This window comes from Natrix helvetica, assembly GCF_964273705.1.
Source record: "Natrix helvetica genome assembly, chromosome: Z".
Taxonomy (NCBI): Eukaryota; Metazoa; Chordata; class Lepidosauria; order Squamata; family Natricidae; genus Natrix; species Natrix helvetica.
Window position 1 is genome coordinate 126,440,372 of NC_138554.1, and position 25,131 is coordinate 126,465,502.

General features: G+C 44.2%; 1 protein-coding gene across 1 annotated transcript in view; it reads left to right on the forward strand.

Annotated features, from left to right (window-relative positions):
• Positions 1-18,460, forward strand: part of PITRM1 (pitrilysin metallopeptidase 1) — a 61,990-nt gene extending 43,530 nt beyond the window's left edge. Inside the window, exons 21-27 of the mRNA XM_081970905.1 lie at positions 1,344-1,464; positions 6,606-6,671; positions 10,021-10,133; positions 12,681-12,806; positions 13,781-13,926; positions 15,432-15,534; positions 17,477-18,460. Of these exons, the coding sequence (XP_081827031.1) occupies positions 1,344-1,464; positions 6,606-6,671; positions 10,021-10,133; positions 12,681-12,806; positions 13,781-13,926; positions 15,432-15,534; positions 17,477-17,570 (769 nt within the window). The 3' untranslated portion in view covers positions 17,571-18,460. The remainder of the gene's footprint in view (positions 1-1,343; positions 1,465-6,605; positions 6,672-10,020; positions 10,134-12,680; positions 12,807-13,780; positions 13,927-15,431; positions 15,535-17,476) is intronic.
• The last annotated feature ends 6,671 nt before the right edge of the window (positions 18,461-25,131 follow it).

Consider the following 25,131-nt stretch of genomic DNA (forward strand, 5'->3'; position numbering starts at 1 on the left):
AGAGGCCGGGAGAGACCCCTCACTCAGCGAAGCGTTCACTAGGCCCAGGAGCCAGTCACATGTAACCTCCCAGGATGCCAGTACAAGCCAGGAGGGGCACGGGTCCAATAAACGTGGTGGGTCGCAGTCGTCCACGCACTCTGTCCAAATCCTCGATGGCAACCAAGTCAAACTCCTCCCAGATCGAGGTCTCAAGACTCGCCACGGACAGTAGATGAACATGAAACAAAACTCTGTTTTCTCACTTGCCAGTAAACAGGACATCCATTCAGGAACATCATGTAACCAGAAGTGCTTTTGCGTGATTTCCTGGAAGCAATATTTTTTCGAGTATGTTTGTTGGCTTTGGTCTGTGTACTCAATTTTTTTTTTTTTTTAAGTTTCACCTTGAAACTGGAAAACAATCCAAAGATTTGCTTCTCCTTTGGAGCTTAAAGATAACAGATGTCTCCTTCACTCAATCATCCTTGTTCTCTGCAGCTTTCAAGCTGGGAAGAAAATTGGTTTCTCGTTATATTCACTAGAGGCCATGGTGTACTCACTATAGCCGCTGTGCAATAAGGAATAATTGAAGCTTTCTCAAGTTTTGAAACATCCATCATTCTTACTAGGAATCCATAATTTAACTTGGACAAAGGTGTTTGGGAGAAGCAAAAATGGCCTCCATTAAAAAAAAATGTTTCCTGAAAAAAGACCTCCCTGGATAATAAGCCCTATTGGGCTTTTGAGTGCGTGCACTAAAATAAGCCCTTCCCGAAAATATTGTAGCACAATAGCAGCCATGAGGTGACCATGCTCTCCTCCTCCTGCATCTCAAAAATAATAAGACCTCCCCGAAAATAAGGCTAAGTGCTTATCTCAGAGGACAAAAGAAAATAAGACCCTGTCTTATTTTGGGGAAAACACGGTACTTTTCAAAAGCAGACATTAAAATACAAACAAATAAAGAAAAGAGATGAGGGGAATAACAGGACAAGTTAAAAAGTGGGAGGGAATACGTCAGATATAAAACAAAAATGATCTCCAACTTTTTTTAGTACAAAAATATTACGATATGACAGTTTTAAGTTTAAATGAATAATCAATATTAAAGTACTCTTAAAATACTAATAATACATTAGTATGTTAGTACTAATAAATATTAGATAATGGCATTGAATAATGCTGTCATTGTTAATTGATTAAATACTAATAACATTCTAAAAGACCAATATTCTCTTTGTTTTTAATCTAACACATAATGAATTGTGAAATATGAATAATTATTTGTTTGAATATTTCTCTAATCAAATCAGATGGCTGAATTTCTTTGGGTGAAAATAACACACATTCTTCCCACGTAGATGTGCAGTGAATGCTACACCTCAGCAGATGCCAATTGTCACAAAAGCTGTGGAAAATTTTGTGCTGGGAATTGCCAGAAGTAAAAAGGAACGGAAGCCTGTCCGTCCTCGCATAATTGAGGTAATGGAGGAAACTAAAATAAAATAAAAAGGTAAAGGTTTTCCTGTATGCTGCTTGGAGAATCCAAGCATGGGTTAAATTCTGTCTGACTGCCCTGGACTGAATTGAAAGATCTGTAGCCAGCTCCTCAGATTTTTCAATTCAGTTCTAGCCCAATGGACGCGTTTTCAGTGGTTCCAGAATATCAACAGAAATTTAACCTTAACTTGAACTTTCCAACCAAATTCTTCTTCATTCTGCAAAGAAATAAGGTCTGCCTTTCAGTTCTTGTATTTGAGTCTATTGCTGCTATTTGCTGCCGGCTCTTGTCCCAGGCTTCTCCGGGTACACGCTGTCCCTTTAAATTGCTGGGCGATGCAAGCCGGCTTGGGAGCCACCGCAATCGCCCTTTATCTTCGTGCAGCGGTCAGCGGCATGAGGACCCAGCCGCTTGCAATATACTTGAGCATTTGGCATGACGGTCAGTGGTGCGAGGACTAGCCATTCGCGCTATCACTTGGCAGATTTGAATTTTGGTGCCATTTTTCCAGCAGTTAGTCATTGCAGTGGCCATTTTGGTTAAGGAAAAAACTTCCAGCGGCCATTTTGTTTGCAGTTTTGCCGCGTTTTTCCCTTCCATAAGTGAGTCAGCATTGGAGAGTGGCTGCAGCTCGACTTGTTCTGTTTGGCAATCCGGCGGTCAGTTGCTCCCCCCCTCCCCCCAATTGTTAATTGATCATTAATAGCGAGGTGTTGGTCCTCCCCTTAGGCCTCGCTGCCTCCAGCTGTTAACCCTGCAGGTGCTGGGAGGTTGGATCTTGCCCCAGAGGTTTCCTCGTGGCAGCACCGGCTTAATTACTCATTTCAGCCATCAATCTTCACGACTCTGAATCAGCAGCTGCAGCTACCCTCACATCCCCAACTGTGTTCCAGGTGGTGAGTGGTGCCCAGACTACCCTTACTCACAGCATAATGGCAGACAACACTAATCAAGAGTCAATGCAGTCAGGGCCCTCTAGCAGCAGGAGCCTCACCAGGCAGGCTAGCAAAGCAGCCTTAGAGGCCCTCAGCAGACAGAGCCAGGCTGGGGGAAAGAAAGGACCAAGACCAAGTTGCCTTCAGGCACCAAAAAGCACCAGAGAAACAACCTGAACAAGCCCAGCAACAACCGGTGGCTAGTTCTCCAATTCCTGCAGTGGAATTACCAGAGGCCCCAGCTCCTACTAATCAGGATCCACCACGGTCGGATAGTGAGGACGAGGGCCAGGAATTTTCATCAGATGATTACTCTGAGTCAGCCAACTCTCCTAGACAATCCATGGGTGAGAATGCTGATTTGTTTCAGTGCTCCTTGGAAGCAGAGGATTCTCCTTTCCAGTTTTATCACTGGCTCCACATGATCTTCTGCCCCGCTGGGCCACTAAGCGTAGGCGGCTATAGAAGGCTGGCCCTCCCCTCGGAAATGCAGGAGGTTATCACCAAGGCCATATTCCAATCCCAGGGTATTGCAGAAGGTCTCAAACAACGTACCAACCACGTTGCAGGGCCAGGTCTTCTTCCTGTAAGGCTGTTCCTTCAGAGGCTCCCCAGGGATCCGTCTCTCCCCATTCCTCGCTGGACAGCGAGGATTCAACTGTGGATGAGGGAATCCTTCCAGAGCAGTTCTCCGGGGACGAGGGAGTTGTCACGGATAAACCAGCCTTAACTGGTTTGTTTAAACATGCTTTGTTCAAGACAATCTTGAATAAGGCCAAAACAGCCATCCATATGGGAGTAACTGCCACCGATCCAGCGACAGTAGACCCGTCAGACCCTAGCGAAGGACTCTTTGAGGAACCGGTTGTTCCCCAGGAGATTGTGCCAGTTCCTAAATTATTTCTGAACGTAGTGCAACGCCAGTGGGTTCAACCGGGCACTCTGGCCACGGCTGGTAGCAGTGATAAAAAGCTCTATACGGTGGATGCCTCCCTGGAGGATTTATTAAAATTGCCTCAGGTGGATCCTCTGGTACAAACCCTTACATCCTCCTCAGTCTTGCCTCCTGACTTATTAGAGGGCTTGAAAGCAGAGGATAAGAGATGTGAAAAGGCTTGTCACAAGACCCATCAGGCGGCTCTCTGGGCCATCAAGACAGCCACGTCAGCATCCTTTATGTCCAGGGCCTCTCTCTTCTGGCTCAGACAGATTTCTCCTAAGCTTCCGGCAGGGGACACCAAATTGAGTCAGGAGTTTAATAAGGTTTTAGCGGCAGTAGAATACACTGCGGATGCCACCCTCAACCCCGCCAAGTTCGCTTCCAGGGCTCTGGCTTCTAATGTCACCACCAGGCGGCTCTTGTGGCTTTGTCACTGGAACGCAGACATGAGGTCCAAGTGGAAGTTGGCCTCTGCCCCCTTTAAGGGAGGGAAACTTCGGGGAAGCCTTAGAACCTGTCCTTGTCAAAAACAAGGACAAAAAGAAAGTTATGCCATCTGTCACCAAGAAGTCGGAGCTCAAAGGTTCTGGTTATTTCAGAAAGCAATCCTTTCGTTCCTCAGAACCGTCCACTAGCACCGGTCAGTACCACCGTCTGTACAATCGGGCAGGACCGGTCACAGGACTGAACAGGGCCAGACAACAACCGTTCTCCAAGCAGCCCTTTCGTGGCGGATCAGGCTCTAAGCCTTTACGTCGCTATAAGTGACAGCCAGCTGACGGCTCCCATCAGAGGGCGCCTGCAAATATTTCAGGCCCAATGGGAGAAAACAACCACTGGAGAGACCATTGAATCAGGTTCTTCCCGCCCTAGTGACATTTGGCTTGGGTATGTCCCATGCTTGGACTCTCCAAGCAGCATACAGGAAAATGACCGTTGGCTTACCTGAAGGGTCCTTTTCTGTACGCTGCAATGAGAGTCCAACCCCACTCTAGGGTATCTCACTCACACAGTGTGTATACACATTGCATTCCTTGATGTGGATTTGTGACTTTATTACCGGACATGACTTATACAATCTATGTTGACTTGAACTAAGAACAGATTCAAGGGAACCACATTTGAACAGTGTTACAGGTCCACGCCTTCATCAAAAAATCTGTGGAGCCAGAATAGGAGGTGTGGCTAAAGATCTTTCACTTCTGTCCGGGGCAGTCAGACAGAATTTAACCCATGTTTGGACTCTTCTCGCAGCGTACAGAAAAGGATCCTTCAGGTAAGCCAATGGTCATTCCCCTCACACATATGTGCTAGTCTTTCCTGACTCTAGGGGGTGGTGCTCATCTCCGTTTCAAAGCCGAAGAGCCACACAAGGAATTCGTCTTTGAACGAAGGAGAAGATACATGCTTCTCATTTCTTTTCCCTACAACAGCCTACTTCAGTTTAACACTTATGGCCTGTTGCTTAGGAGTTTAGGACAATTCACCATGGCCAACTCACCTTGATTATTTTGCCATGGCCATCTTGCCATGGCCAACTCATCACAATCACCCTGCTATGCAAGAACTCCACTCGGGATAACTCAATGCAATAAACATTATCCACCACTGGTTTTTTTTTTGTTTTTCTTTCATTATTTCCATTCACAAACATGGAAATTATGTTAAAGAAACAGTGGTTGATAACATTTTGTTGAATTGTTCCCCATTGAATTTTCCGTGGTGCCATGTTGATTACGGTGAGCTGTCCCGTAATGAGTTGGCTACATTGAAATGGCCGTGTCAAATTGAATATGGTGAGATGGCCATGGTGAAATCACCGTGTTGAGTTGGCCATGTTGAATTGTACCATTCCACTGCCTGGGAATACAGATAGTCCTTGACTTATGACCACAACTGAGCCCAAAATTTCTATTGCTAAGCAACACAGTTGTTAGGTGACTTTTGCCTTATTTTTACAAATTGTTTGCCACAATTGTTAAGGAACCATGGCCGCTTTCATGTAGTCATTAAGCAAATCTGGCTTCCCTCATTCACTTTGCTGGTTGGAAGCCAGTCGAGAAGGATACAAATGACGCTCACATGACCCAGGCCACTACAACTGCTATAAATATATTTGCAGTTGCCAAATACATGGATTTTGATCATGTGAACATGGGGATGCTGCAACAGTCATGAGTGAAAACCATAAGTCACTTTTTTCAGTGGCCGCTGTAACTTTGGTCATTAAAACGAATGCTAGTCAAGGATTACCTGTACCAGTTCGTACCTCTCATGGAGAGTCTTTATCTTTAATACAGCTATAAGGGTGTCCAGATCTTGGAAGACTAATCAAGGTTGTACCTGGTTAGTATTTGAGTTTGAGGACACTAGGCCAGGGGTCAGCAACCCGTGGCTCTGGAGCAGTGGTGGGCTGCAGGCAGTATGCCCCGGTACGGGTGTACCAGTGCCTGCCTGGAGCACCCGGTACTGTTCCGGTACAGTGCTTTGGAGGGCTCCCCTGCCCGAACTCCTTACCTGTCTTTAAAGTCTTTGGCGTTCTGCGCATGCGCACAGTGTCTACAGCGCCTGCGTGACGCTCCGCCGAGCAGCTGGAGTGTCACGGAGGCGTCGCTGGAAAGTAAGAAGCATGCACACGCTGCACACTTTCATGTGGCGGACGTGGGTCCCATTGCAACCGTATCGGTTGCAACGGGATCCGGAACCCACCACTGCTCTGAGCTGCATGTGGCTCTTTCATCTCTCTGCTGTGGCTCCCTGTTGCCAGTCAGCTGCACAATAGATAGAGCTTTCAGTTAGGACAGGTAGAGGAAAAAGGACAGTGCGCTAGGAGGAGACTCTATGGTGGGCGAACCAGACTTGCAGTTGGCAGAGGAAAAAGAACTGCGCTCTAGGAGGAGACACTATTGTGGGAGAACTAAACTTCCGGTCTGCTGCAGAATTGAATGGGGGCTTCCGATTAGGACCTTTGTGACTCTTGAGTGTTTAAGGTTGCTGACCCCTACACTAGACAATCTCACAGCTGTAAGTTAGGCTGGGAAGTTAAAAAGCCAAACAATAACCAGAATAACTGTCGCAAGCCAGTTCTCTACTGCTATGGAAAAGCACTTTGTGATGTGTTGATGTAAGGAACCAAGCTTTGCTTGCTAGACAATCTGCTTTCCTACAGGTAGAGAAGTGAGTCATGTAATTTCTCAGTAAGACTGCATTATAACTCTACCTTTTCAACCAAATCTTGTATTTCTAGAAACCTTCAGATTCCAAGACTGCAAGCAGTGAGGCCGGTTCCCAGATCACAAGGAAGCTAATTACGGTGAGCCCATTTTCTGTAACCTAAGTTATACTTACCGGATTCCTTTGGGGAAATAGGCAAGGCTTTGAAGAGAGAATATGAAGCTGGTCTTGCAACAATATCTTAATCAGTAGTTTCTAAAACCTAACATTTCTTTTATTATATTTCTTTCTTTTAAAATATTTTTTATTTATTTTTTATTTTCAAAACAAACACAACACATAAAATCTTCCTTCTTTACATACTGTAGAAAGTATATCAGTTGGTTACAAAAGGCTTTCGTGCATCTCTTCCACAGTCATCAAGCATAATTCATATTAACTCAAGTATTTTAACTCAGATATTTATACATGTTACCATCATCATACCTCCATTTTCATTTGACTATAATTGTTTAAACATCCTTCATCATAAAATATACCAAGATTTAATACATAACCACATACTGGCATTTCATTTACTATTTCTAAAATCCTCCAATAACACAGAATCCTTATATCCTATTCTAGCTGAACGTCCATAATATTTAATAACAAACGTATCTAATCCTGCTTTCCAAATCACTGTTTACAATTTACATCCAGTTTCTTTATGTTGTACCCATACCTGTATATACGTTGTTATCATTATCCCTCCTTTATTTGACTATATCCTGTATCATAACATTCCCCCCCTAATAATCAAGTCTTAACTGAATCTAATTTAGTTCTTTTTTATTAACCTTTATATATAATCCAAAAGGATTTCTAATCTTCCTTTCAAGGGTACCATTCAATATTCATATCCAATGATTACTTATCATAACACTACACATTGTATACATTATTATCGATATCAATTATTTATTTAACTATATCTATTGTCACTAAATTTCACTAAGTTTAACTAGTTTTAAATTATACACTTCCATCTATCAACCTGTATCTTTCCAGTAGCAAAACAGTCTCATGTCTTCTGCCATTTGTGGTGTCAGTCCTCTACTCATCTCTTTAATCAAATTTGTATGGACTCCTCTTAGCAATTTCTTGCTTATAAAATCTCTCATGTCATTTTGATGCACTTCTTCTGTTTCCTTAATCAGCTTATCTTTAATTGTCAGTAGTGTTATCAATGATGTTGCTAATAAAATTTCTCTCTTTAAATCCATAAATTCTTTTGTTTTTTTCTTCTTCTCTGTCTTGCCATCTAGGGTAGAGTTCCCCTCCATTTAATTCCTCTTTCAGTATTCCACTCTTTCCCTTTCCAAAAACAAACCAATCACCATAAATATCAGCAAATTTAATTTCTTTATGGTCATTTTCCTCTTCGGTTTTTAGGATTCTAACCTCTACTTTTTCCACTTGATAAACATCTCCAACTTCTTCATCATATTTTACTGTTTGATGCTCTAAGTCTTCTAACTTCTCTGTCCTCTCAAGTGTGTTTGATAATTTCTGAATTTCTAAGAATATCTTTTGCAGGCTTAAGATTTCTTTCTGCTGTTGAAATTGTGCCATTATCTCCAGCTAACAAACCCTGTTGCTCTAGCTTGGAAGGTTTTCACAAGATTAAGCATAGATTCACAATAAAGTTTTATTTTCACTTTTCTCTGGTTGAAGATATACTTTAAAGGGACATCTGCTTTTCTTCTTATCACTCTCTATAAACAAGCAGTGAGACCTTGGAGTGCCAAGCCAGGATAATCAGTAAGAAAAGTAAGAGTGTTTCATTTCCAATACACAAACCTCTAGCCTCTGAGTAGCAGTGTTATCGTTGCAATTTTCTGTTTCTTTTTGTATCTTTTTTGTAATTCAAGTTAAAAAAAGGTCCGATTCTTGAATGATTTAGAAAAACACCCACAGTAATGAAAGAGGAGAATTTTAGTCCATAGGTTATAAAGAATAATAAAAGAAAAAAAAAAAAGAAGAAAACTTAATCCATTTGTTTTAAAAGGCTTGCATAAATTCCATCCATGAACATAGCATTTAAAAAGTAAGATAACCCACTGTCCAAAACCATTCCAAACTTAATTTCGCCGCTTATTTCTTCTGTTCTCCAATTCAAATTAATTTTAAGTTTTTCATAGGCAGTCTCTTTTAAAACTATAAAAATTCCTCACCAACTGAAAACACTTCCTCTTTCCGTATCCTTCCATTTTGGAGCCACCCCGACTTCATAAGCCTTGGCTGGATTTTTTGTTGCCGGCTTGAAGAACTTCTCTGGCATCAATCAGGGACTTTGCGATGTCCCTGAGATCAGCAAGACATATTCTTCCTGTTCACTGTCTCTGCGGGATGGTTTAGGTCCGATTGGACCACCCAGCGGCAAAAGTATCGGCTGCGGTCTCGGAGCATTGAAACCGCACATCCATATTGTCACGATGTTGGCTTCTCCCCCTTTTATTATATTTCTGTATTTCTTTCTTATCCTGTAGAGGGCCTTCAAAGTGATATGCATAACAATTTAGGAGCTCACAAGTCTGATGGATGGTTTAGAAATTTGATAAATTGTAAAATATTTATACATTTATATGAAACATGGGTATCCATATTTCTAATTCTGCAGGCAGGAAAAGGTAAAGGTATCTATTTAGAAGTGTCTGCTGTATTTACCATCAGCATGGGCAAAAGTAAGAGCCATAAATCAATACACGTATTCAAGAACAAAGCAAGGAAAAACTTCTAAAATTACAGCAAATCTAACAGTGGACAACTATCGTATTTTTCGGACTACAAGAGGCTCCGGACTATAAGACCCACCTACCTTTTGTGGGGAGGAAAAGAAGAAAAAATATCTGCCTTTGCCTCCCACTATTCATTTGGCCCATTCATCGCAGCCCTTTCAGTGCTGCCACTGCCCATTCACTGCAGCCCATTTGCCACCACCCATTCGCCGCCACTGCAGCCTGTTCACCGCCCCTGTTTGGCGTGGCCCGTTTGCCACCGCTGATCCCTGCTACCTGGAACTGGCTGAAGATGCAACACATGGAGGCCAAAAACACGTGGTGCGGAGGCCAAAATTGCAACAAGCAGAAGCCAAAAAATGGCCAAAGGGTGGGGGCCGGCAGGTGGGTAGGGCTTCAGCAACATTCAGTGTATAAGACGCACCACAATTTTCACCCACTTTTTTTGAGGTGAAATGCGCCTTATTACTCCAAAAAGTATGATAATAATGTTCATTAGGAACTGCTTGATAACTCCTCAGTTTTGAAGGTGACCACATGAAGTCCAGGCTCAAGACAGCTACTGAAAGCAAGATTTTTTTTTTAATTACAACTAAATTCTTTCTCTCAAGGGGGAGGTGGGAGATTTTAGCCAAGAAGAGTCAGATTCTGGCAAGGACCCCTGATTAATTTCTTTTGTTCTTTCTCCTTTTCCTACTTCTCTTTTAGGATCCCACTTTTCAACCGTGTCAAATGAAGACCCATTTTTTGCTTCCCTTCCCTGTAAATTATGTGGGCGCTTGTGTTCGCACTGTGCCTTTCACAGCCCCAGACTATGCGAGGTAGGCAGAGAGATGTGCTATCCAATCATACATGTGCAAATTAAGTTGAAGTTGGAATGTAAAACATCACTTTTTGTGACTCTGGTGAGAATATCAATATAGATTTAAATGATGATGCTCTCTTGATGATTTATACTGCACAATTGCAGACTCTGGACTCTGTCGGGATGCAAAGAGCATCATTATGTAATAGATATATGCATCGATTTAAAGCCAGTTTGGTTCCAAACTGCTTAAAGGTATAAACTGAATTCATGCAGAGTAAATTTTTACATGAGGCATCATGGAAATCCTTATCTATTGATTTCAGCATTCCGTTTCCTGGTTATCACGTAGAGAGATCTGAGGGCATAATTTGTCTCGAGCTAAGACAAAACAGAAATTCCTTGAATTTAGTTTATTGTGTGAAGTCAATTTTGTTAGAAAATCATGAGAGGGATCTTGGAGGCCTAGTGTACAATCACTTAAATATGAGCCAGCAAGGTGCAGCAGCTGCCATTAAAGCCAACACAGTTCTAGGCTGCATCAACAGAGGGATAGAATCAAGATCACGTGAAATGTTAATACCACTTTATAATGCCTTGGTAAGGCCACACTTGGAATACTGCATTCAGTTTTGGTCGCCACGATGTAAAAAAGATGTGGAGAGACTAGAAAGTGCAGAGAAGAGCAACAAGGATGATTAGGGCATTGGAGGCTAAAACATATAAAGAACAGTTGCAGGAACTGGGTATGTCTAGCTTAATGAAACAAAGGACCAGGGGAGACGTGACAGCAGTGTTCTAATATCTTACTTGTATGTTGCTCATTCCAAGTAATTAGAAACATTTAAAAAAGAATTACCCAAAATTGAAGGAAGGAAGGAACCATTGCATGGCCTCCTACTCTTGATGGAACAACCAACCTTAACTCCAGGAGCAGACTGGATCTTCCTGAGGAGAAATTCCAAAATATAGGAGTGGTAGCTAAAAATGTTGTCTCCCGAGGCCTTGTCAGATAGCATTTTTATATCGATGAGATCAGGAGATTGTTGGCCCTGCTTGATCTCATTGGGTAGATAACTCAATAAGGGAAAAGGTGGCATCATGGGTAACCTGGTCCAAGCTACGTAAGGCCCTGATTGTGACCACCAGCACTCTGAATCACACCCAGAAGCCAAGTAGCAACCAATGCAGTGCCTAAAGCTTTGGGATCATGTATTATACCAGGATATACCCATCAAGAGTTTGGGTCAGTGATTTACGTTTATTATATTATAGTCCTTAAGCTTGTACAGAGAGTCCTTGAATTATAACTATTTAGTTCAAAGTTACAACGGCACTGAAAAAAGTGACTTATGACCATTTTTCACACTTAGAAATGTTGCAGCATCCTCCCCCCCCCCTCCCCCAAATCAGACATTTGGCAACTGACTTACATTTATGATGATTGCAATATCCCGGGCTTGTATGATCATCTTTTGCAACCTTCTGACAAGCAAAGTCAATGGGAAAGCCACTCATAATAACAACTGCAATGATTCATTTAACAACGGTGGCAGGAAAGGTTGTAAAATGGGGCAAAACTCAACAACTGTCTCATTTAGAAACAGAAATTTTGGGCTCAATTGTGGTTGTAATTCAAGGACTAAAATTTCTTCCACTAAGGACTGAAGAAAAAAAAAACCCTCACCTGGTGTTTTCAGACACCAGATATCAATCCAAAATTCCTAATAGCTGAAAACCAGTTAGGAAGCAGTTTTCAGAAAGTGGTCAGAAAAGGAATTGTGTGAACAATTTTTTGGTTTGAGCCAAGTAGCTTTCCGTCCTGTCCCAGAGCTCTACAGCTGCTGGGGACTTGCACTTTTCTTGTGAGGAGAAAATATCTGGAGTATGTGTGGTCAATCTCAAGTCCTCCGCTTCTCCGAAGAGGAATTATAAAGCGCTGGTCAACTTGCCAAGTTTTCATTCTGCTATAGCAGTGATGGCTAATCTTTTTGTCACCACGTGCTGAAAATGCATGCACAAGTGCCTGTACACTCACACACTCATAATACAATGCACGCACATCCCCCACACACTCTCCCATCTGTGCATGCATACGTGACCTACTATGCTTCCCCCCCCCTCTGCGTATGTCTGCACGACCCCCCTGTATCTTGTTTTGGGCCTAGTAGGTCTCCTTGTAGACTCCTGGGAGCAAAAACAGGTTGCAAGGGGAGGGTGCACAGCACCTTCCAGTGCTCCACGCACATGTGTGCATGACCCCCCCCCCATGTATGTGACATGCGTCTCCCACATGGCCCCATGCATGCATGGCAGAAACTTGAAAATCAGCTGGCCAGTGGGAGGCATGCACGCATGTGTGGTGGAGCCAACCTGGGACGATGGCTCAGGTGCCCGCAGAGAAGGCTCTGCGCTCAACAGGTTCGCCATCACGGTGCTGTAGTTATTGGCTCTGCTTTTCTCTTCAGCTCACCATTCCCCCCCCCCCCCCCAAGAAGTCAGTGGAAGCTGAACTTTTGACAAAGATTTATCTGATGTTCCCTGCTAATCTCTCTCCTTTCAGCCTTCGACTCCTGGCCCGTTTAATGACGGCAAAATTCCTGCATACGGAAATCAGGGAAAAAGGAGGTGCTTACGGCGGTGGTGCTCATATCTCTCAGAACGGGATATTCAATTTCTACTCCTATAGGTAACCACCTGAGCTGGGTTGGCAAGGTGGTGGAAGGGTTTAGAGTGGCATGGGCCCATATTTCTTTCCCCAACTTTGTAGGTTTTATTGTGGTGGTTCTTCTCAGATGATCAAAGAAATGGGCTCAGAAATGGAAAAGTTCACAGAGAAATTTAAAAAACAACAACAAGGATATCCCAAAAGTGCTTTTTTTTTTTTCAGGAGGCATCCAAGAAGCTTCTTCAGTTCTGACAGGATAGTGGGGGAATGGAAGGGTTTATACTTCTTGCAGACAGCTGGCCATTTGCATCCTTTTAGAGGGTCATTGAAGCACTTGGAGGTTTTTCTGTGTCTTCATGGTCACTTGAGTGCTGCTCCTGATTCCTGCATTTTTCCTCTGGAAACCCATTCCTACTCCCCATCATCTATTCTCCCCTTTCCTGTCAGAGCTGAAGAAGCTTCTTGGATAAGAAGCGAAACGTCTTCAAAGAAAAAAAAACAAGGAAGTCCAGTTGCCTCCTGGAAAAAAAAAAAAAAAACCTTTGGGACAACCATGACTTGGATGACAAAATTTCCTTAGACCTTTAGCAAAAACAAGGATAGTTTATGGTTGCTTTCGCATTGTAGAGGTTCCCTTTCCCATCCCACAACTCACTGTTTTCAACTGCTGACAGTAGTTTAATTCAATAATTGGCTCCCAGATTAAATAAATCTGGAATAAACCCTCATCTAGACACCTACAGTAAAAGTTCCCAGCATACTGTATTCATTCAGTGTATGTGTGGAATCAATAAACCAAGGGCGACTACTATTGGTCACATAGCTGCATAAATGTAGATAATTAATAATTGTTTCGCTAAGGCCATGCAGAAAATGTATCTATTGTGTGAGCAAGGTAGTTAAATTTATGATGGTGTTTTGGATTGACCCAAGACAAGTAGAAGAAGAAGTGTTAGTTGGTTGTAAACTTAACTACAATGACTTTGACGTTACAGGGATCCAAACTCCATGAATACTATAGCAGCTTTTGAAAAGGCTGCAGAATGGGCCAAGATGGGGTCATTTACTCAGCAAGACATTGATGAAGCCAAACTTGCCGTGTTTGCATCAGTAGATTCTCCAATTGCCCCATCTGACAAAGGTAGGTAAACTTGTCTTGTTGGTCTGAGCTCATGAATGCAAGTAGCTTCCCCTGAAATTTAGCTGCCAGGTTTTCGCATTGGAAGCATTTTGATGGTTGGCTCAGCCATAGTTTCCCTACTTAGCTTCTGGAGAACTTTTGCTTATGTGTAGAGGAAATAAAATGGGGATAGGAAGAATAAAGGCTGGAGCAGTGGATATTATATTTCCTTAAAGGTTGCACTACATGGTAGAGACTAGAGAGAAACATCCACCTTTGTGGAAGTGCTCTGTTGGATCAGACCCCTGATCTGTCTAGCCCAGCAGTCTCTCCTTATAGTGGCCAATCATCGCATAAGGAAGCCCATTAGTCTTCCAGCAGATGACATTCAAATATGGTCATGCTGGTAACAGCCTTGATCCCCATGAATTCCTTGTGTCAGTGAAGGTTCCATGAATTAGTTCAATCCTTTTTTAAACCAAGATGGAAGCCAGAACTACATGGGAAAGTAGCAAATTTCAATACATGTTGTGCAAAAAAATCATTTTGTCATGATTCTTCCAGGATTCCGCTTCATTGAGTAACCTCTTGTGCTAGTATTTTGGGAAGGTGAAATAGATTCTGCTTATCCATCTTGTCCCCATCATGTATAATTTTTACAGCTTAATCATGCCCTCTTTCAAATGCTTCATTTTTAGGCAAAAGAGCTCCAAATTTTCAGCCTTTCTTCATAAGGCAGCTGGTCCAGCCCCTTCATTATCTTAGTCACTCTACTCTACACCTTCTTTTCAAATACAATTCACCCTACAGACACAACCAATATGTCCTCATCTTCATTGAACTGTTTGCCATTGCACCAAGATCGCTAATCAATCATTGCTAACTCTGATTCCATTAGTTTGTATAAGTAATTAGGATTTTTGGCACCACATTAGGACACCGAGATGAAGTGCAGATAAGTAACATAATTCTCATAAAGTAAAAATCTGGCGGCCTTGGGGTTTTAGCATGCTAATCTATTTAGTAAGCTTCTTCCAAGCATGACAAAATGCTTGGTAACTTTGAAACTAAAATGAACTTCAATTAAGGAGAGATTGAGTGCAGCCATTTAAAAACCCATAGAAGCTCTAAATAACCCTATATGGTTGATAGTAAATAAACCAGAATTCTGAAAATGGTGCTATTACTTTGCAAGTGAATTCACTTATCTCTATTATGTTTTTGAGAAGAGAAATCCATTTACTGTTTCAGTTAAGGCAAACAATCGTTCTCTGCGTTGACATATTGAGCTGTTTGTGTTTGATAGAATGCAAATGAATCAGTAATGGGAGGAATTACTTAGAACTGATTTGCATAATGTTTGGATATGCATATTGTTCCAGACAAATAAATTAAAGGGGAATGCATGTTAACAAATGGATCCATTTAGTTTTATGAACTGAGGAATCTGAGTGTAAGATTACCATCTGGTGCTGCTATACTTAAGACCGATATGAATTATTAGCATTTGTGATTTCTGCTTTTAGGGATGAATAATTTCGTATATGGAATCTCTGATGAGATGAAGCAAAGGCACAGGGAGCATCTTTTCGCTGTCTCCAGGGAAAGCCTGATAGATGCAGCTAACAAGTGAGTTTGAGTTCCTGTTGAGAAGTGCTGGGATTTTGAAATCCTTGCCAGATGCAATGATGGGAGACCGAGGCATTTGCTACATGGCCCACTTAATTTGGCATCTATTTTTGTGGGCCCATGAACATTTTCTCTCCCCTCTGAATTTGAAAACTGATTCAGGCCCATATCAGATTTCAGGCTTGATGGGTGTGTTTTGCCGAGTGTCAGGGCAGTGAGAAAATGGCCAGTCTGATGAATAAAGAGATTTTAAGTTTTGTTATTAGCTCAAGCAAACGGAGTTAAAAGCATAACATAAAAAGCATCCATAGCTAGCAAGATGGTACCCAAGCTGGCAGGAGCTCCTTAATAGCAAAGAATATATGGAGATTCTCAAACGTCCATGTCATGATTATCCAAAAGGTGAGTAAACACTAATTAGAGAAGTGTCCTCTGCCCCCTTAGTCAACTCCCAGAATAATTCAGCCAGCATGCTCTGCTCTCTCTGGCTGAGGTATTCTGGGAGTTGAAGTCCACACGTCTTAAAATGGCTAAGCTTGGGGAACATTGTGTAAGAAGCAGGAAAAATTGAGTTTTGTGTTAAACAGTCTGATCAGGGAGCAGCAGCAAGAGCTGTGGAGAAGAAATATCTGAGGTTTCAAGTCAGTTAGATGGAGGTATGAATGATATGGCCAAGGTGCTTTTTGTTAATTTGTTCTCTATCTCTGCAGGTCAATACATCCAAAAGAGCAGCATTTAAACTTGGGCGTTTGAACTGTCATAATCCCCTATTAGGAACTATATATATTGTATCTTTTGGAGTATAAAACACTCTGGAGTATAAGATGCACCTTAGTTTTTGGAGAGGAAAATAAGAAAAAAATTCTCCCTCTGCCTACCAGCATCCATGGTATTCAGCTGGCTAGCTTCCTGACTTGGACCACATGGTCACAAGGTCAGCCAATGAATAGGCATAGCAACTAAATCAGCTAATGAGGGTTATTTAGACTCTGAAACAGTATTTGCTGTGTGAACCCAATGATGTTGGAAGGAGCCTGGTTTAGCTGAGAACTGAAAGTGAAACTGCTTGTGTTTTGCTTGTATTTACTGCTACCTTGGAAAACCTGCTTTTGGTATTATTATTATTATTATTATTATTATTATTATTATTATTATTATTATTATTATTATTTTGAATCCTGCTGAATCAGTTACTTGTGTGTGCTTTCTGAATGTGATTGCTGCTGCAAACTCTGACCAGCCAGGTCAACTTCAGCACTTATTGCAGCCTGATTCAGCACAGCTGATTGGCGGGTGGATTGGACTGCTGGAATATCCTCAATCAGCTGTTCCAGGCTGCAGGGATTGCCACAGACCCATTGCTGCCTCCATGCCTTGCATTTTTGGCCTCTGGTGGGTGTAGGTGGGGCTACTTTTGGAGTATCAGATGCACCCAAATTTTCACCCTCTTTTTTGGGGGGAAAATGGTCCGTCTTATACTCCGAAAAATACGGCATATTTAATACGTTTGGATAATTTATAGGAGAGTTCAAAACAGTGGTGAAATTCAATTTTTTCTTCTACCAGTTCTGTGGACGTGGCTTGGTGGGCATGGTGTGGCTTGGTGGGCATGGCAGAGGAAGGATACTGCAAAATATCCATTCCCACCCCACTCTGGGGTCAGCCAGAGGTGGCATTTGCCGGACTACCAAAATTTCCGCTACAGGTTCTGCAAACTACTCAACATTTCTGCTACCAGTTCTCCAGAACCTGCTGGATTTCACCCCTGGTTCAAAAGATCAGGAATGGCCTCCCTTTTTTAATCTTTGCCTATCAAAGCAGAGGAAATTTCCTCCTACATGACGTGAAGATTGTTCTGTTCCTCCCTGATCAGATGACTCCCAAAAGAAGATTAGTCTTCAAGGATTCCCAGTTGGAATAACAGATGTCTTTCTGCTTTCAGATTCCTCATTGCTGGGAAGAGCACAAGAGGATTGGCTATTCTTGGCCCAGAGAATGCAGAAACAGCCAAGGATCCATCCTGGATTATACGATAAAACAGCAAGCCATAGAAGGAAATCCAACAGGGGCAACTCATGCCACAGTTATCAAAGTAGATTTTGTGAAAAGGGATTTTAAAAGAATTATTAAGGCAAAACATTACTCGCATCATGTTTTTTCCCAAAAGAGCCTGATACTGCAGTGGTGCTTTATTTTGAAAAAGTAAGTGGATTTGAAGTCTGTCACAAGTCCACATTCCCTTGGCCCCACCAATCTTTGTCTTAATTGCAGCAATTATGAAACAAATATGTACTATACAAAGCTAAGGTTACCCCTATGCTCTTGCATGGAGCAGAAGCGAGCGAGATTCGAACAGCTCGACACAATGGTCAGATATGGGAGATTCTATTCTATACCCTACAATGAATGTCTCTGCATTTGCGGAGCGGCAGTAGAAGACCTGGCTCACATTTGATTGTGGCCTGTATAAGGGGATGAGAGACAGGTGCCTCGGTCTATATACCAAATGAATCCCCATGTCAAAACAATTTACTTTATGTGTGGCCAGAATTTGAAAATAATATTTAACACAGCACACAGTACTTAAGCAAAATGGTTCAGTTGTGTTCTCTATACATGGGACTGATTGGGGTAGATTACAGGGGGTGACACTGAAATAAAAATTTATCATATTTTATCTATATCTTAAATTATTGTGTCTTACCCCAATTTCATTTTAGACTATTTTATTCCAGTTTCATTTTAAATTGTATTTTATTCCAATTTCATTTTAAATTGTATTTTATTCCAATTTCATTTTAAATTGTATTTTATTCCAATTTCATTTTGAATTGCTTTTATCAAATTTTAGTAATTTGTTTCTGGAATTCTGCACTTTGATACGGCCCAAGGGCCAATCAATAAAGATTGAATTGAATGAAACAAATACGAGTCGAGCCATTCCTGGCTGTGAATGACAGATGGTCTTAGTTTCAGTCAGAGCTCTCCAAAAATGCTGCAGTAGTATTCATCTATATATAAAATTATAGAATTGTTTTCAGTCTATTTTCTTTAGAAAATAATAATATATTCTTGAAAATGGTGCATAATTGATTTTAACTTTGTTTCCTGTTTCAATCTTGGGCAAGTTAGTGCCTTATGTTAAGGATATTCTGCCTTATTGGGGCTGTTATCCTTTATTAAATTAAATCTATTAAAGTTAAATCCTCTGATTCAAAGACTCAGTGGCTAAGATGCTGAGCTTATCAACCAGAAAGGTCAGAGGTTCGGCGGTTCGAATCTCTAGTACCATATAACGGAACGAGCTCCCGTTATCTGCCCCAGCTTCTGCCAACCTAGCAGTTCGAAAGCACTTAAAAGTGCAAGTAGAAAAATAGAGACCATCTTGGTGGGAAGGTAACAGCATTCCATGCCAGCCACATGATCATGGAGACGTCTTCGGACAGTACTGGCTCTTTGGCTTTGAAACAGAGATGAGCACTGCCCCTAGAGTCAGGAACCACTAGCACATATATGCAAGGGGAACCTTTACCTTTTATAGAGGATTTTAAATAGCTCTGACTTTAGAGAAGAGAGGACTCAGGATTGGGGTTCTCCAGCTGATGGCGCAGGAGGGTCCAAAAGTGGGAGTTCAATCCTTATTTGCCCAAGAGACTGAGTCAGAATTGAAGCCACGCCTCCAGCTTCCCCTGCTCACTTCCAATTCCGACTCAGTCTTGTCCAAGAAGAGATGCATTTTTTCATTGCTGTTTGAGTTAGTATTTTAGTTTATTTTCCTTTAAGTTACCTTTTTCTCTGTTGCTTTGACTGATGGATGGTGGGGTACTTGGCTCACAAGTTCTTTTTCACCATATTTGGTTTGTGTCTGAGACAATTAGAGCCGGGGGCCTATTGGAGGCTTTTACCGGAGGTTTCTTACTAAGGTGCTGCTGACTGCGCCGGCTATCGGGGCTTTGCTGCAGTGTTCTTTTACATTTTCCCATTGTGGTCGCCTATTTGTGAGCTCCCTCAGAGGCTCTGACTTGCCGCTGACTCTCAGAGGCAATAGCGGGCTGCCAGTGATGCGACAAGCAAGGGGGAGTGTGGTCAGAGCACTGGTACGTCTGCAGGGCTTGTGGCGAAGCTGCACGGCCGATCCAGAGCCCTCGAGGCCGTTTTTTTCCTTGCCGGGAACACCAGACTTGATTGCATGGCTTTCCACATGAGTATAGACCCTCATGGTGGTGGCCATTTTGGAGAGGACCTCATGGCAGCAGCCATTTTGTTGGTGGCCACGAGGCGGTGGCCATTTTGGAAAGTCCTCTGCTGAGTCACAAGGGCAGTGGGCATTTTGTTTGCACCTTTTTTCGCCACGAGGTTCATTGCGATTACCGGTATCTGTGGAGAAGGTTGCAGATTGAGCAGCAGTCGCAGGGCCTGGTTCTAGTGTGTTTGTTTTTTCCACATTTATGATGGCTGATTCCCCCGGGGAATGCTCCTCTGGTGTGGTGCAGAAGGAAAAGGAACATGCTGCTCCTTCCAAAAGCTCCAGGAAGAGGAAGGTCTCCTCATCAGATCCTCCAACCCTGACAAAGCAATCTACCTCCAAGCAGGAAGGTAAAGGGGCTGGGGAGAAGCCCCCTTGCCTTCTGAAAGATACCCCCATTCTAAGGGTGGCACCACTCTCTCCCTCTCCTCCCCCCACAAAGCTTTCTGGGTCCCCAAGGGCCAGCTCTATTTCACTACCCCATTTGGAGGTGGAGGACATGGATGATGAGTGTCAACCATTTGCTTGCCTGGATGCTGCCCCAAGATTGGATCACAGGCATAAGCTGGTACCCAGGCCTGGGCCTAGTAATACTGTGGGTGAATTTGATGACCTACCTGACCTCCAATCTCTTATTCATCGAACCATTGCACATGATATAGCCCTTTGGGGTCGCTCCTCTGGCCAGGCAGACGTGGAGCTGGCGGTGGCCAAGCGCAGACACGTACAGGATCCGGTTGCTCCTTGGACAGGGTGCAGAGAGAGCTATCCCCCTCCTTGAGGAGTGAGGTTTTGATCCAGGAAGATGAGGAACAAAAGGAGACTGAGCTCTCTGATGACGAAGGTTTGGCACCTAATGTCCCAGCTTTTGCCGGTTTGTTTCCTCCTAGTTTGTTTCATTCCTTGCTGTTCAAGGCCAGAGGTACTGCAGCCGTCGAGACTGAGGCTGACAAACAGAAGGAGAAAGAGAAGGGTGCAGAGGCCGATGCTTCAACATCAAAGACGGCGCCTAAGAAGAAACGTTTCTTTGTGGAGCCCGCAGCTCGGAAGGAGGAAATTCCTGTGCCAAAGCTATTTCTGGATGTCATTCAGAAGCAGTGGGCCAAACCAGGTACCTTCCCCACCCCAGGTGGGGATGACAGGCATTTCTATAATATGGAGCCTGATTTTTCTCAAGCATTGCAGGTAACGGAGGTAGATGCTCCTGTGGCTGCCTTGGCGTCCCCTACCCCTATGGTGGCGAGTGATGTGGTGGACAGCTTGAAGGCTGAGGATAAGAGGACTGAATTGGCGTTACGTGAAACTTTTCTAGCTGCAACTTGGGCAATAAAGGCCGTCTCTTCGGCTTCTTTCTTCAACCGTGCCACACTGATGTGGCTTCAACAGATGCAAGAGTGTGTGCCAGTGCACGGCATACAGTTGCTCCAGGACATTGGCAAGGTCATGGCTGCGACCCAGTTTTCGGCTGATGTGACCTTGAACGCTACTTAGTTTGTTTCCAGGGCACTTTCCTCCTCTGTTTCAGCTAGGCGGATGGTGTCGTTCCGGAATTGGCAGGCGGATGCCAAGGTGAAGTGGAAGCTGGCGATGGGCCCATACGCTGGGAAGAAGCTATTGGGCGAGGTCCTAGACCCTATTATCATTAAGATAAGAACAAACGTAAGGTTTTGCCTGCCACAACTAAGAAGCAGTAACACAAATATACACCTTGCACATGTAGGCCACCTTACAGGGGTTCTGATACTGATTATCATTACCAGACTAGGAATTTTCAGCCACGTCAGGATAGGGGACAGGATAGGACTTCCTACAGGGATAGGTCCCATTTTCAGTCCCAAGGTAAATGGCCATTTCACCGGGGGGGGGGGGGAGAGCAAACTCCCGCAGAAAGAAAGGAACAGGCTTTGGGGGCTCCCATAGGTGGCAGGTTGGTGGTGTTTGCCTACCGTTGGGGAGTATTACATCGGACTTCTGGGCCCTGAATACAGTGAGATTTGGCCCATGGCTGGAATTCCTCTCCATCCCCCCGAATTCTTTTTGAACTTTCACGTCCTCCAAATGTGAAGCCAAGAGGCTGCTTATGTGCCAGGCCATCGACCATTTGGTGGAGATCCAGGCGGTCGAATTGGTTCCAAGGGAGGACTGGGGCAAGGGTTCAATCGAACCTTTTGTGGTTCCAAAGTCGTCTGGGGGATGGAGGGTGATTCTTGACCTTAAAAGACTGAACCATTTGCTAATTTACAAACAGTTTAAGATGGCTTCCCTTTGATCCATCTTGGAGGGTGTCCGGGAAGGTGATTATTTTACGTCTATTGATTTAACGGAAGCCTATCTTCACATATTAATTTTTCCCAAACACAGGAAGTTCCTTCGGTTTTCCTATGCTGGTACCCATTACCAGTACAGGGCTCTTCCTTTTGGGCTGTCTTCAGCTCCCAGGATCTTTACGAAGGTCCTGGCGGCTCTGGTGACTCATCTAAGAACAGTTCCCATCAAGCTTCATTGTTATTTAGATGACATCCTACTCCAGATGGAGTCCCCGGAACAGTCCCTTCAGGATCTGGGCCTGACGGTGGGAACCCTGCAGAGCTATGGGTTTTCCATGAATTTCCAGAAAAGCCATATGCAGCATTCTACCAGGCTGTTGCATTTGGGGGCGGGCATTGATTCCACAGCCGGCGTGGTTTTCCTCTCCCAGGATTGCAAGGCTAGTCTAGTCAAACTGATTCGGCAAGTACAAAAAGAGAGGCGGGTGCCTATCGTCACCTTGTCCCAGCTGTTAGGGAAGATGATACCTTGTATTGATCTGGTCCCCTTGGGAGGCTCCACGCTAGGCCCCTCCAATGGTTCCTCCTCCCGTACCAAAGGAGTAAATGCAGCGCTTCCCCTTTTTGGGTTCAGGTACCCCCTCAGTTGCAGCTTTCCTTGAAATGATGGGTTTCTTCTGCCCCGACTAAGGGGTGTGTATTCAGGGAGCCGGAAAGGCTCACCCTGACCACGGATGCAAGCCTTTATGGTTGGGGGGCATTGCTGGGTGCACAATTGGCACAGGGCCGCTGGTCCCCTTCAGCCCTTACTCATAACATAAATTGGCTGGAATTGCGGGCGGCTCATCTGGTCCTCCGATGCTTTCAGGCCCTTGTAGAGCACAGACACGTCCTGCTATTGACAGACAACATAGCTGCAAAGGCGCATGTAAACAGGCAGGGAAGCATGCATTCCTGGGCCCTCTGGGAAGAGTCTCAACGTCTCGGAGTGTGGGCAGAGAGACACCTGCTGTCCAACAAGGCGGAACACGTCTCCAGGGAAGCAAATCACCAAGCAGATGGGCTGAACAGCACCATGGTGGATCAGACGGAGTGGCAGCTGGACCCGGAACTGTTCGAGGAGATCTGCCGGATGTCCGGACGGTCAGAGGTGGACCTCTTCACATCTCCAGAAAACGCCCAACTTGCCAGGTTTTTTATGAGGTTCCCAAATTGGGGAGCGGAGGGGAACAGTGCCCTGCGCAGCAAACAGCCCCGGGGGTTGCTTTACACTCCCCCCCCCACTCCCATTGATTCTGGGGGTGCTGGGAAAGATTGTGGCAGAGGGAGCAGAGGTAATCATGGTTGCCCCATATTGGCCATGCAGACCGTGGTTCGCGGACCTTGTAAGTCTGTCCATTGCCAAACCCTGGAGGATCCCACAACAGTGGATCTCCCTTCACCAGTGGATTCTGGTTCATCTGGAGCCGCAGTAGCTCTGGTTGACCGCCTGGTATTTGAAAGGGAGAACCTGAAGGAGGCGAAGTTCTCCTCTCTGGTGATTCACACCATCGTATCCTCTAGGTGCCCTTCCACGACCAGAATTTACAATGCCACATTGTCTAACTTTTGTGGTTGGTGCCGTTCGGCACGTGTGGATCCCAAGTGCCCATCTCTGCCTGCTATCCTGAAATTTCTCAAAGACGGGCTGGAAAGGGGCCTGTCCCATAATACCCTTTGTAGGCAGGTTTCAGCCCTGTCCACCATCTTGGTGCTGGACAGTCGGGTCTGAGCCGCCATCCTGTGGTGAAAAGGTTTTTGAAGGGGGTGGCAAATCTTCGTCCCCAGGTAGTTCACAGTTTCCCGTCATGGGATTTGCCCATGGTTCTTCTGGATCTCATGGATCCCCCCTTTGAGCCCCTGAGAACAGTCTCCCTGCAGTTCCTTACCTTGAAGGTGGCCTTCTTGGTCGCCATCACAACTGCAAGGAGATTCTCAGAGCTGGGAGCTCTGTCGGTCAGAGAAGTTCTCTGTATTTTCCATCCTAACATGGTCGTTTCGAGACTCGACCCCGCTTTCATCCCCAAAATTAATTTATACTTTCATAGGGCTCAGGAGTTAGTTCTCCTGGATTTTTGTCCCAATCCCACACATAAAAAGGAGAAGACCTGGCACAAGTTGGATATAAGGAGGGCTCTCCGGATTTACATTAAGAGGACAGAGCCTGATTTATATTAAGAGGACAGGAAGACTGAGGTCTTGTTTGTCTCGTTCCAGCTGTCAGCGATAAGATCAAGGGTGTCCCCTTCTACCAATGCAAGCCCATAATGGGCTTGCATTACCCGGGCATATAAGGCCCGGGGTAAGCTGGTGCCTCAAGAGATAACAGCCCATTCCACTAGGAGCACGGCCACCACAGCTGCATGGAACACGCAGGCTCCGATTGGGGATATTTGTAGGGCAGTGACGTGAGCTTCCCCATCACCATTTGTCAAGCACTATCGGCTCGATGCATTTGCGTCTGCCGAAGCGTCGTTCAATTATAGGGTGCTTCAGGGGGTTCATGTTCCCTCGGGTACCACAGACCAATGAGTTCCCGCCCTAGGGACTGCCTTTTTGGTATGTCCTACTTCTGGACCCTCCTGCGCCATCAGCTGGTGAAGGAACATTGGTCCTACCTGAACATTCTTCTCAGCGTGGCGCAGGACGGTCCAGATTCCCCCCCCCCTTGTTTGATGTGTTAGGTCCATGTTCCCGGGGCTATTAATGCTGTGAGCAGGGCCTGTTCTTCTTGTGTTTCCCTAGTTGAAGCTGCGCCTCATTGGAATTGGAAGTCAGCACGGGAAGCTGGAGGCATGGCTTCAATTCTGACTCAGTCTCTTGGGCAAATAAGGATTGAACTCCCACTTCTGGACCGTCCTGTTCCACGCTAAGAATGTTCATGTAGTACCAACGTTCCTTTTCTGTATCCCAGTGAACATGATGTGATTTATTCAGCTTCTGTCTTGTGTGAGCAATCAGTGTGACAGGACTGAGCATTGAGCATTCTAATTGTGGCCATACTGCTCATTCTACTACTTGAGTGTTGTAGAACGCTGCAAAGAA